Source organism: Limulus polyphemus, unplaced genomic scaffold (assembly GCF_000517525.1).
Source record: "Limulus polyphemus unplaced genomic scaffold, Limulus_polyphemus-2.1.2 Scaffold2100, whole genome shotgun sequence".
Taxonomy (NCBI): domain Eukaryota; kingdom Metazoa; phylum Arthropoda; class Merostomata; order Xiphosura; family Limulidae; genus Limulus; species Limulus polyphemus.
The window spans coordinates 32080-46725 of record NW_013667710.1 but is presented as its reverse complement, the minus strand read 5'-3'; the positions used below and the strand labels follow the sequence as shown (position 1 = coordinate 46725).

General features: G+C 31.1%; 1 protein-coding gene across 1 annotated transcript in view; it reads right to left on the bottom strand.

The window, feature by feature from the left end:
• The window catches only part of LOC106465946 (BAI1-associated protein 3-like), a 58821-nt gene that overhangs the window by 18384 nt on the left and 25791 nt on the right, over positions 1-14646 (bottom strand). Inside the window, exons 18-22 of the mRNA XM_022393903.1 lie at positions 13334-13408; positions 11721-11801; positions 9326-9541; positions 3890-3958; positions 1870-2010 (exon numbers count right to left, since the gene is read on the bottom strand). Of these exons, the coding sequence (XP_022249611.1) occupies positions 1870-2010; positions 3890-3958; positions 9326-9541; positions 11721-11801; positions 13334-13408 (582 nt within the window). The remainder of the gene's footprint in view (positions 1-1869; positions 2011-3889; positions 3959-9325; positions 9542-11720; positions 11802-13333; positions 13409-14646) is intronic.

Here is a 14646-nt window from a genome sequence, read left to right as displayed (position 1 = left end):
GGTAATTGAGCCGAAAGCTTGTGTAATTAAAAAAACTAAAAAAAAACGTGGTGATAGTTCAAATAAATTTCTTAATACAACTTTAACAGGACATTAACGCAGTTGAAACGCATAATTAGTTAGTTTGTTTTTAGAGCAAAGCCACATTTGGCTATCTGTTGTGTCCACCGCGGGGAATTGAACTCCGGATTGTAGGATTGTAAGTCCGTAGACTTACTGTTGTCCCACAGAGGGACAAAACGTTTATCAAAAATCAGAGTTTAAGATCGTAAGCTGAAGTAGTAATAATAATCACCTTCATATATATGTATATGCCATTTTTATACATCTGATAGTATTAAACTTATTATAGTTCTATATTGTGATCGAATAAGTCACTAAAATCCTTATTTTAGGACAGAAATAAACAGAAACATTGTAATCTGGCAGACGTATAGTATTTCGTGATTTTAATCAATTCTTAACAAACTTGACAAAACAATGACATTAAACTAAGCGCACGTGATTATTGTTCGATGAAGGCATGTAATGAAATATCTCAGGTTTCTGATGATGAGTTCTTTGTGTAACTTTGTAGATGGAATATTTCTCTACTTAATATGCAATCACGCTCGTTTAGCAGCTTGCACATAGTTTGAGTAAAATACTTAGTGTTTATATTATTTAAACAAAGATATGTAAGCATGCATATATGCATTGTGAGCCAGATGTTATGAATTAAGTTTAAGTAGTTTACCAGAGCTTTTATTCAATCTGAGCAATTAAAAACAAATGTACCAACCAAACGTTCAGATTTATTGCTAGACATTAAACTAGATGCATTATAAAATCAACATTTAACGTTGTAGATATATAAATTTTAAAAAGGCGGTCATACAGAGAGTTGAGTACGTTATATTAAAAATATTTTGAACTTGTAATTCAGTAAGTCATGTGACAATAACCACCGATACAGAGTCGCACTAGAACTGTAAGTATCAGAAGTAAATGTTAACATTATTTGACATTATGTAAGTTGTGTGATGCCATCGAAAAGTGATTGCTTTTGAGAAGGACACGTAACCGTCCTTTCCGACGCAAAATATTCATACATTCAGATCATAAAGATGTGCTGAAATAAGGGGTTTAGAATTTTAAGATGGTGACATCCCTTGCACTTAATGGCATTGTAAAACAAAGGAATATGGATCAACTTGGGCAACACAACCATCCAGAAAGAGACCTGATACAAGTTGCACCACAGTCGTGGTAAGCAAAGTGCGGCGTCGTGTAACAGATGAGAATCCATGAACAAAAAATATGCAACATAATAAAGAAGGATCTCTGCGTAAAAAAACGAAACATGTTACGTGTATACATGTGCTTCCATGACATATCTGGTCAACCTTAAATAGTTGGAAAATGAAAAGGTATTACCATTCATGCTATTCCATTCGAAGACATACTGAGTGAAGTCTACTTGGGTTTCTGTGCGATTTGATTGTTAAACAGGCGCTGAAAAATCGTCGTTTGTTTACACTAGATGGCTTAGGGAAAGCAAGTCGAGAGTAGTGGTGTACTTTGGACATGAAAACCTTACAACAAAGCCATATGCAATGGAAACTACGCTGCAGAACTATTCTTAAAATGCACGACTGTCAGATGGAGTACAACTGGACGTGGCGACAAGGAATATAACAATGTGTTGAGGTTTCAAAATTATTTTAATATAACGTATTTAACTTCTTTAGTGTATTCGGTTTGAAGTTTGCAATATTTAAGTAAGTAACTTCTCACGAACTTAATTTTACCACTTTTGAGGAACTTTAAAACTTTCACACTTTAAAGCGTCACTACACGTTACGTCATTTCGGAACTCTTGTACTTTACCCCGATGTTATTCCTAGCAGTAAAGGTGAGTTCTTGTAACACCATTCTCCAAATGGATTCCAGAATGCGATCAAAGTTAGGGCGAAACAGACTGTTGTAAAGGGTCTTCAGATTACTGTCTAAGTAATCTAATAGTGGAGCCTGTTGGGAGAGATTATCATCAACAATGTGTAGTCGGAATGTTTGACAGAATACACAGCTATACGTTCTTAACCGTTAGTTATGTTTTTTTGCAGGAAAACAGTTGTTAATATTTGAAGATGTAATGTGATTTGTCATTGGAGTTGAAAGAGAATTTGTTCCTAAATGTTAAATCATTAATATCGTTAAATCATTCAAAATGTTAGTCTTCTTCAGATAAAATTGAGAATATTTATTTGAAAGGAGAATTTAGAATTATATCACATTGATACCTATACAGTTTATCACTTTAGAATGAAAAATCTCACTTGTTAAAATATATTTAAAAATTAGCTTAGGTTTATTTTTGCAAAATTTAAGTTTTATCTTTATTCTGAAAAACTCATCATCATGTTTGTTCTGACCAATAATTAGCGATTTTTCGACTCTTTATACAGAAGTGCTATCGTAGGATATTTACATGTTATTTTTTTGCTGTTAGATCATTTGATAACACATTATCGAAATATACAACTTCTATAGATTACAGTTTCTGCCTTACAATATGAGCTGGTCACGAGCCTTGAAATCTAAAGCGTTTTGTGTTCAAATGAATCACAAAGTTAAAGGAAAAATATTTGAAAAGAAACTTATAGTACGGGTGTAGAGCAAGAAGAAGTTAATAAAAACTTTAAAGCATTATACTCAATTTACCTGAGGAATGAATTACATATTTTAATTCTTAATTACGTTATATTTTTTTCACTTTTAGGCACAATTCGCTATTCATTGATTAATTACACAGGCCTGCGATGGTTTTATTGTTTTGAAATTATTACATCTTGTACAGTAATTTACGCACGCTGAATCCGAACATGATATCCATTTTCTCCATCACGTACAGAATTTTCACAAAACGGCATTTTACTTTTACAAAAGTGAATCATTTTTATTGAAATCGGGTCACATTTCGTTATGCTTAAAAAGTTGACAACCACTGGCTATTGAGTTCTTTAGACCAATCGCGATGTGAGAGTCTTATCAATCGTCCTAGAACCCACGAGAAACACGCCGCTAGTATATAGACGGTTAACATGTCGCATGACGTGTCATTTCTGGAAAGTATTTGTTTGTGCATGCACTTTGACATTATTTTTTCTTTTCAATATTATTTATTCGTCGCTATGGAAACGAGAGGTTGTGTAAATGACCCAAACATATTCTGTTGTATTTGTGGTAAATTTTTTGTAAAAAAACAAAGGCAAAATATTACAGAATTCGTCAAACAAGCGTATTACTTGTATTTTGTAATAAAACTTGGGGACCAAGACAAACCATAGGCTTCGCACAACGTTTGCACCGTTTGTGTCGAATAGTTGAAACAATAGACTAAAGGTAAGAAAAATTCTTTGCATTTTGGAATTTCAATGATCTAGCATGAGCCTAGAAACCACGGAGACGACTGCTATTTTTGCTCATGTAACGCGTAAGGCTACAACACTCTAAATAAAAAGGAAATTTCTTATCTGAACCTCCAATCTGCTATAAGACCTGTTGCTCATGAACTTGATGTACCTGTACTTACTCCACCGGAGACTCTTGATACAGTTTCATCTGATTCTGAATCTGATGTCAATAGCAATTATGATAGGGGTTGTTTCAATATGAAACGTCTGGAAATCTTTCAAGATATGGGGGACGTGGAGAGGAACTATCATGGAAGGTGAAACATCAGCATAATTGGTGATTAATGCTGGTCATATTATTTTCGAAATATGCGTAGGTGAATTATGGAAAATTCATTATTAAAACCAAAAAAACTTTTATGAAGTTTAAATTCGCAGGCCTGTGTTATTAGGAAGTTTTCTATAAATCATAATACCGTGTAACTATTACTTACAACATCTGCCTCCATTTTTTCTGGGGTCCAAGCCAAGTGAAAGATATGAGTTTTGATATCCGGCCGCATCTTAAACAAAATATTAATATTTATAAACCAGTTTCATTCTTGAACCACCTTTCTGGCAATTATCAATATATAGCTGCGAATATTTTCTGATAATAGGTCAGGATATGTGGTTATCTTCTCGTTTTTCAGAATAAGTGTTGTTGTTTTTATATCCTGCAGACATAAAGTTACTGTTAATTAAAGTGGTAGTGGAGAAAAATTCGGTCGTTATTCCAAGCGTTTGAAGGATTACTAAACTACCCTGTTTTTTTCACTGTTTCCACCATATGCCCTTGTACTTTTACAGACGAATGTTATTATAATAATAATTCGTCTTGATAGAGTTTTTAATGTATTGTTTTCGCTGCTGCATACTCTACTAACATACAGACATTTTAATAGTTTATCTATTCGTGACAATAAAATATTATTAACATGAATTAAATAAATGAATATTATTAACATGAATTAAATAAACGAATATTATTAACATGAATTAAATAAATGAATATTATTAACATGAATTAAATAAACGAATATTATTAACATGAACTAAATAAATGAATATTATTAACATGAATTAAATAAACGAATATTATTAACATGAATTAAATACACGACTTGTTCAACTTTTCTTGATCAAAACGTTGTCCACATTTTTTTCTGCCTTACGGCGATGTTACCTAATTCTTCTTATTTATAGCTTTAATCACATTATAGTTTACATGTGTTTTTGTTTGTTCTTGCCTACCAATGAAAGGGTGGAATTCTCTGACGTAAGATTTATTTATTTTTTGCCAGAAAATATGGTAAGAATACTCAGTCAGATAGGTTTCGTCTAATTTGCTGAGTTTCTGAAACTCCTTAGTTGCTCTACACAATCGTGCCTGCTTTATATCTATATCATATATGTGACGGGTTTACTATCATATATCTATTTTAATATCGATGTTTCTATAAGTTAAATTTATATTTAGAAATGTACATAAATTATACTATTAAATCTGTATTGCGAAATTCCCGTCTATTCACTAAAATTGTAGAAACTTCTCGAGTGTAAGAATCAACAATATATGTGTTTACGTAAACATTAGTGTAGCGTTTGTATTGTTGTGTAAGCTGAAATTTCGAGAAACTATACTCACGCCTATAACTATAACCAACGCGACGAGCCAAAAGACAGTATACATATATATTATTGGTTTGCTATAGTTGGTGTGCTATAAACCTCAGAAGCTATAACTGTGATTGTTATAACGCTTATCAATCGAGAACTTCAGATATTTGACCGGGAATGTTTAAATATTTCGAATATTACAAACCATTTAACTTCAGCGGATTCACATCGGACATTAGTATTTTTACGAAAACATTTTTTTATCTTTAACGGTGAATATTTCGGCTTACAAACTAGTGAAGAATGAAAAACACAGAAATAGCTAGCTCCCTGTTAAGTGAGTTATATCTACATCTACTCAAAATTAATTCGCTCATCGTGAACCCTCGATAAGATATCAAGGAAGTTCCAGACCAAATAAAGGGCTAAATATTGTTTATAATTTTGTAAAACTTTTGTACATAGATCATTATTTGTAATACCTGTTATTGTAAATTGTGTTATTGTTTGTATATTAAAATATATTTGTATTAAAAGAACTATGTATCAGTCTTGTTGGCAAGTATCATAAATTGGATACATCTCGTGATTTATTTAATTTTTAAATGTAAATTATCATTTACCTCAGTTTCAGACTATTCGAAATTATAATACGTGACGTAATAAATTGGAGGCTCGTCCGGGATAAATTGTAATACGTAAAATATACATATATCATCTATAGATAAAAAAAAAGCAAGAATTTGAATGACATATCTCACTGAACGTTCGTACATAGAATGGGAAAAGTTGCAGATTTGGCAACAAAAATCGTATAGGTCAGGTGGCATAAGATGCTTGGGAAACAAAAGCATTTATACCGGAAACTGAAAACGTAAAAACAGTATATTGAATTAGTTAAACTCAGTACCGGGTTGCATTTTATTTTCTATCTAAGTTGGTAGATTACTCTGATGTTAATATTAATTACTAGTCTTGAGACCACAGATAAGTACATTTATAAAAGATGCATAATGGCGGTGGTTTTACTTTTTTAATATGACAGAATGACATATTTTATGTTTGGTATAAGAGAAGTACTGATATTAGAAATGAAAATTGGGACTGACAAAATGAATATTGGAAGGTTGGCCCAGCAGGATCTCCTGTTTGTGTTGGACCTGATGCTTTCAGAAAAAAACAACACACGAATAAGTCTTGGCTTCTGACACTTTGTACGAATAAAATTAGTACTTTGTTGTTTTACATCAGTTAAAGCTTTTATTTTGTTTGTTTTGATATACAATGGGCTATCTGTGCTAAGCCCATCACGGGTATCGAACCCAGGATTCAATGTTATAAGTCTTCTGTCTGTTTTTAGAAGCTTGGAATATATAATAACTTCAAAGCATCAATAGTGCTAAACTATTACAGACCTGATAAACACTAGTCATATAAAATAATAGGGTTACACAAAAATATCTACTATTACAAGTATTTCTAAAAAAAAAGTCAGATCGAAGTATTGTTGTTTAAGCTTAGAAGGAACTCAAAATACAATTTATAAGTAAATTAGATCATTCCTTATGTTTGAATAAATTCATATAAAAAATTCATTCATATAATGTTGTATGGAGCGTTCCAGATCTATTCAATTTCGATAACTGTATGTATTATGTATTCGTATCACGCACAACCAGTGTGTTATCGGCTCAGTTTTAATAAATGTAATTTTAAGTTGCTGTTGCGTTTTTGTTTGTTTGTTTTGTTTTTGCATAAGATCAGCATTAACAGAGAAAACCTTACCTTCAAGAAATTAGAAGATTATACTATAAAACGCACACATTCAAAGAATGTTGGCTTCGTGAATCGACGATACGTACCGATACATAACGAAATTACTGCATAAGATATATTTTCATTACTCGTTAAAAAGTTCATTTTATTGTGAATAACATTAAGCACTGAATATGATATTTCTATTCAAGTTTTACAGTTTAGTGAAGAAAAGTGCTTCAAACACGAATGTTATAATTTAAGCAATTTTTGGGGCTATTTGTTTAGAGCTCAAAGATCATCGTAGCTATTATGATAATGAGCAGATAACGACATAATAACAAGCATATTTCGTAAGAAAAAACGGTTTAGTCTGTAAAGAGTGCAATGACAATAGGACAGTAGACCTGCAGTATGTATTAATGAGAGTAGTTTAAGCATGCATTGGGGAATATGTTTGTTGCTTTGTTCGATTTTGAGTAAAACTTTTCAAGGACTCGCCGTCCCTAATGGTCAAGTGATGCACTAGAGGGAAGGCAACTAGTCAACATCACCCAACAGTAACTCTTGGGCTACTCTTTATCAACGAATAGTGGGATTAAACACCACACTATAACTTCCCCACGGTTGAAAAGTAGAGCATGTTGGGTTGTTGGATTGGAACCCGCGACCTACAGGTTGCGAGTCTAGTGCCTTAACTACCAGCCCATGCTAGACCTGAGTATATATGTGATGAATAATAATGAAGGCATATACTGGAATAATTTATAAATGATAATATGGCGCATATCGACGATATTTAAAATGTTAGTCTATTCAAATCATTATCATTATAACTAAGAATGATGTATTAAATTAGCTATGCTACTTTCGAGGTTAATTATTAGTTCTGATCTATGTAGGTAGCTTACTTTGATCAGAAGTTGATTACAACTGGAAATATATAACAATGCATAGGTGTCACTTTGGTTGGTTAAGTTATATTAATCTTGTAAGTGTGGTGATTAATGAATTAAGCACACTTACATCGGCAAATGTATGTTAACTCTCGAAGTATGAGCACACTTCATTAATAGATTAATCAGAAGACTTGTGTTAACTACGCAGGTGTGAACACATTTCACAAACAGGTTAGTTGGAAGACTTGTGTTAGCTATAAAGATGTGAAAAGAATCGGCAAATGTATGTTAACTCTCAAATTATTAGCGTACGTCATTAATAGGTTAACTGGAACACTATTTTAACAACGTAGGAGTGAACACATTTCATAAACAGGTTAGTTGAAAGAGTTATGTCAGCTAGGGAGATGTGAAAAATAAAATCGACGACAACATCGTTGTAAAAGGGCGTGTGTTCATATGTGGAGTTGGTTCAGAAAATATGTAAATTATGAAAATATCGGGACTATTGCTGATCATGACCCGCGAAAAGTTATGACAATCATGGAAGTGTCGAGAAGCATGAAATTACAGCTTGATTAGGAAAGATTACTCTAGTTGTTAAGCTATTGAAAAGATAAGTAAAAGTATAACTTTGTCTAAAAACGTCCTCTTAATCAGAGAATCACGGAACAAATTATGGCAGTGCAGTAGGAAAATAATAGGATGGGAGGGGCGTCGAGAGCCAGCACGGAACACGGGGCAAAAATCCTCGCCGGGCCTCTTTCTCTCTCTCTCTCTTTTTAACATTTTAAAGAACTTACTAAAAAGAAGATCCTAAATTAGGACAACAACGAGCTCATAAACAAGGAAACTTATAACAGCAGCTGGTTTTAATAAAGTAACAACACACGTCTATTAAATCTATAAAGTAACAAATATATATTAATTATTAATCAAATGATTATTTCAATCATTCTTAATGTATCAAGTGTCTATATGCAAAGAAAAGCCAAACACTAAGCTTTTTATGATTAAATGAAGATATAGCCTAAAGGTGCTTTTGCGGGCTTTACGGCATAATTGGAATGGAATTATTGGCAAGTTTAGCCGAAAACTATAAGCATGAAAATATAAGAAAATACCAGTAACTGTTTAGTCAGGATAGTTTAATTTAAAGTCGTATATGCTAGAAATTGCTAAGAAATATTTTACCCATAGCTTACTTGGGAAGAACACGATAATTAATATATTTTTACAATAATCATCATATGGTTAAACATTATTATACAATGAATGGCAAACAAACGTGCAAAATATTGTCTATATAGTTCAAGTCATTTTCTGCTGTAGAAATGATTATAGGTGATACAACGCAACGGACTGTTATTTTCAAATTCCTTCTCATTTTGAGTAATTCAAGTTGATCGGTCGATTTATCAATTGTTGAACATTAGTGAAATAAATACCTTCTCAGCTACAGAATTAGCGATGTTGAGTAATTCAAGTTAATCGGTCGATTTATTAATTGTTGAACATTAGTGAGATAAATACATTATCAGCTACAGATTAGCGATGTTGAATAATTCATGTTAATCGGTCGATTTATTAATTGTTGAACATTGGTGTGATAAATACCTTCTCAGCTACAGAATTAGCGATGTTTTGTATCTTGGATAAGATGTCTTCCTCAGCATTATGAAGTAAGTTGTTCACAGCAGTGCGACACTGACTGACTGTTTTTTCTCCCTCTCTTTCTGCTATAGTGTTCAATATTTTTTCTATTCCAAGATCGTCAAACAAAGGTTTAAGAGCTGTTCTCACGTGCTCTATGTTGTTGATCGCTATACAAAGCTGCAAATGAAAATAAATTACACAAGAAAACCGTCATTCAATATTCTTATAAAAATCGTTTCAAGTACATAACGATATAGTATCAAACTTCTTCCTTTCCCTTTATTTTTGTTTTTATTAAGTTAAACTTCAACAATACAAGTTAAACAGTTTTATTTTATTTCTATAATGTTAAACTTCAACAATACAAGTTAAACAGTTTTATTTTATTTCTATAATGTTAAACTTCAACAATACAAGTTAAACAATTTTATTTTATTTCTATAATGTTAAACTTCAACAATACAAGTTAAACAGTTTTATTTTATTTCTATAATGTTTTAAGCTTATTTTAAACGCAAGGAGCCGCATATGTTATCATTTATATAGATGTAAAAACAATGCATTACAATCATTCATTACAAATTATACGATTAGCGATTGGTTTTGTTCAATTTTTCAATTTGTATGAAACCAATCATTAAAATCATTGATCATTTATAGAATCCTAACATTACTTTAGCAGAGTAATTCATGTTAATTAACCTTATTCTAAATATTGCCAAAGCTTATAGGAAGAAAATTATTTAAACAACATGCTAGAAATGGATGGCTGTCTAAAATATGACAAAATTCTAAGTTGACTGAGAAGATACGTGAGGCAAATTGTGTTTCATCATGACAAACGGTGAACTCTGCACAAACTTTTCAAAACTCCTGTAATCAGTCTTTTGTTAAAACAACAACAACAGCAAAACATTTCAATCAGGTCAAAAGTAAACAAGTAGCGGTTTTAGTTTGTCACATAAAGGGGAGACCATTGAATCTTGGTATTTTTTAGAATCCAACATAAAACTCAACGTTGAAAGACAGTAAATCTAAGGTTGTCTAGAATATAAAAAACTATCAAGAAAGTAACTTATTTTATCAAATAAAAATAAGAAACCTAAGAACCATCGTAAAAAAAGGCAGTACTTTCCAATACATACTACAAATAAAGAAACAAGCAGAGACTTTGGCTTGGAAAAGAAATACGACGATCAAATTCACATGGTTTCTTTTAAACGCTCTGTAGATAAAAAGATTTATCAAAGAGTCAATAGTTTTATCAGTAGAAGAGAGATGATGTAACCATGGATGAAGAGCGGATGAATAAGTAAAACTATAACTCATCTACTATTTCTTTCACCACAGGAATAATCCCAAGAATGGAATGAAGAATACAAAACAAAGACTTCCTTTTCTGTTTTAGAGCAAAGTCACATTTTGTTATCTGCTGTGTCCTCCGCGAGGAATCGAACCCCAGCTTTTATCGTTGTAAGTCCGTAGACGTTTCACTGTCCAAAGACGTCCACTAGGGTTTATTGTTTCTACAGGTTTTTCGAAACGAAACTCAATAAAACCATAAAATTTTAAAGAAACTTTCAAGACTAGCCCAATAACATCCGAATACTTGGCTTACTTAATGAACTAAATAATTCCATAAAACAAAAATTATGTTTGTGTAATTAATTATTAATCAAAAAAGAACTTTAGTTCATAATAGAATATTATAGCTTAATCCAGGCTAAGAAGCTTTTGCTATGGATGTAACCCATAAACGTATAATTACAGCACTGGCGAATGCAAAGTAAGTCAAAGACAAATCAATCAACCTTAAACATAATAATGTGATGATTTGTTTGCATAATTGATTCACAAAAGTTCTTTAATCTAACCTTACCTATAACTTCCTGAAGAAAATTCAATATAACATCTTGCGTCCTTATAAAAGATATAATAAACATTTTATGCCGTTTCTAATTACCATCATTAACTTTATTGAAAACTAAATTTATTCTCTTTTAACAGCATGTTAAAGTTACATTACTATTTTAATACTGGTGTTATTAATTCATTCTGTGCAATATGTATATATATCCTGTCAGTTATTTTCTGGATGAATTTCCTGAGCAAGAAGTAGTGCATATCGAGTTTATTTCTGAGTTTCTAAGTTACATTCTTGATGAAATAAAATTCAGAATGTTACGAAACATCCTACTTTAAAAAGACGTAAAACTTTTGATGTGTTGCACTATGATTCAGTTGTGGAAAACGTAGTCTACATATAAAAATATTTATTGAACACCAGATTATCATCGTACCAATGGTGTTACCATATATAAGTTTTATTAGAAATACTCTATACTTATATCATTACCTGTTCTTTGATGTCTTCACTGTAATCTGCCACATTCTGGTAGCATAGATTAGCATAAAATGTTGCTCCACTGCAGATTACCTGAGTAATTAAGTAAGTATTTTTTAAGCCACTAAACAATAACCCACCAGTATTTTCTATGTGCTGGGATTTTTAAAAAACAAGGAAACCATGGTTTTATTGGGATAATTAGTTCGTTTCAACAAAATTCAGTTAACTTATTAAAAGAGAAATGACAACTTATTTTATAATTTGTATTTCGGACGAAATAAAGTAATTTATACAACAATAGCATTATTATCATTTATATTAGGCGAAAATAATAGTGTTTGAACTCTTTTCATTAGGCTTAAAACATTAGTTAACAGGTGTGCTGAAAACATAACAATTGCTTATACGTATGGTTTATACGTATCAAATGTTTTTTTTTTTTCTAACTTATCTGAAATGCTTTGTTATTTAGCAATATTTGGGCCAATAAGACGATTTGTATCAAGTTATGATATTAAACAAATGCCTTACGTTAGAGATATTTGTGGTGACCTACTGGATCACCAGTTATATTTTAGCGATAAATATAATATTACTAAATGCGTAGGAAGGTAATTTCAAACTTAAATATACGAGTAAAATCTATTAGTTTTGACAGATGTAATATGTATTTATGAAAAAAATATATATATACAATTTTACAGTTTCGGAAACAGCATGTACTGAAATTAATGACTGATTTATACTGTACATATGTATATATGTATATATATATATACATTCAAATTAATTATTTTTGTTCTATTAGGTCTTTCGAATTTCCTTTCTTTATTTTCAAGCCCTCGTTTGTTTGTTTTTGTTTTTTTTGTTATTGTTGACTTGTTATGTTTAGGAAATGGGCGTGAAAAACAGCCGGTTGTTAATTAATGGCTGAAGCAGATAGTCATGATCGAATATAAGGAATTTTAAACAATATCTTGAAACAACATATTTTGAGAAATACAACTTTTACATTCTTTCATTCCGAATTAACGTTTGATGTTATTCAACTTTCGGGCAGAAAAAATATATACGTATGTATATATCTAACAACTACATCTAAAGCCATTTAAAGATCTTATTGGTTGACGGTCTCTGTCATCAATCTGTAGCTGTGTTGATAATAGCGAACATTGCTCGAAAGTAAATTTATCAACTATCAGTAGCGTAGTTCTTGAATAAATTTCAATCTACAAAGTTTTCTAATATTCTAAAATAATCCGGAGATTATTTACAACTAGCGTAGTTCTATAAACTTTCGCCTGTGTGTCTTAAAAGTAGGTAAGCCTAGTATAGAATTTTCAAATATGTTAATTTTAATTATACACATAGGTTATGCAGCCTAGTGCAGAATATTCAAATGTTCTAATGCATTTTTATTTTTATTCTAAACCTATGTTTTGCTGAAGAGTATTTTTTTCTACTTACTTTCAATTACATCCTACGTTTTATATTGTTTTTCTCCTTTTTCGAAATATTGCGCTCCAAGCTTGATGTTAACAGACAACATAGTATAATGCTTGTTTGAATTAAAAGATAACATGAAAGATATTTAAACTCCAAATAATTCATTTGAAACTTACCTCAAGGATTTTTATGATAAACGGATAAGAAGAGAAAACATCTGGCCAGGAGAGCTGAAACCAAAACTCTTTGATCTGAAAATTAAAACCAGGGGTGTTGATGTAAACAATTCTAGATAATACAGGCTAACTTTGTTCACGTACAACAACCAGTTTTTTGTAACTCCTAAACGTTTTATACTTGCTTAGTTTACACATGTTTTCAAAGATAACTATTTTCTTAGTAAAATTGTTGCAAATGCTATTAACGACGATGAATTTCAAGACTGACTGTTGAAATAACTACGACGTTTCTGTATAACAAAGATGAAACGGAGGCAAAGTAAGTTGTTTCAATGATTACAACTGAAAATGTACTACTAGTCTGACTAAAATAAAAAGTTGTTATCATTACATGGACAGTAAAGGCCGTTTTTTTCTAACTTGGTTACAACTACAATCATTATCCAGCTCGTCGTCCAAAATGTTTTTACCATAGTACTCACAATATCTCTAAGCAGATTAAATCACCATGGAAACGATACCATGCATCTAACAACCTTTCTCACTTTTTATTTTTTAATATATGGGACAACTCTGTCTAAATATAGATTAGGAAATACGTGTAAGTTTTTAAGCTATGCAGAATTCCTTGGTATTTGACACTAAAGTATCTGAGTTTATCATAATATGCACTAATGTAGTAATATCACACAGTTATGATATAAATACCTTTAATTTATTTTTCAAATAAAATAGTAAAGGGACTTTATGTTGTTTTTTTAAGTTTCACAATTTTAAGTGCATGACCAATTACATTTTGAACACATTAAAAAATATAAGCTTAAAATCGTTAGTTATTTTATTTCTTTATGCAAAAAAACAGAAACTGACAAAAACAAAATTTAAATGGAGATATGAAACAATGACATAAAGGTTATCACGATCATTTCTTCTTCTTTACATTAAAATCGCCCCCCCCCCAGTATGTCTCCGGACTTACGACGCTAGAAACCAGGTTTTGATACCCGTAGTGGGCAGAGCACAAATAGCACATTGTGTCGCTTTGTGCTTAATTCCAAACAAATAAATATTAAAATACTACTTAAGCCTAAATATGTAATTTTGAATTCGTATTAGTTAATGCTTCACTGACTATAATGGTTTATTTTACCAGTTCAATAAGAAAATAAGCAGTTAAGAGTAAAATATGGGAAGCATATCTGGAGTAATTTCAGAGAATTATGGACTTTTTAAATCCTTAAATTTGCTGAAAGCTTAGTTTAATCATTTTGTTAAGAAAACGGTATATATATATATATATATATATATAT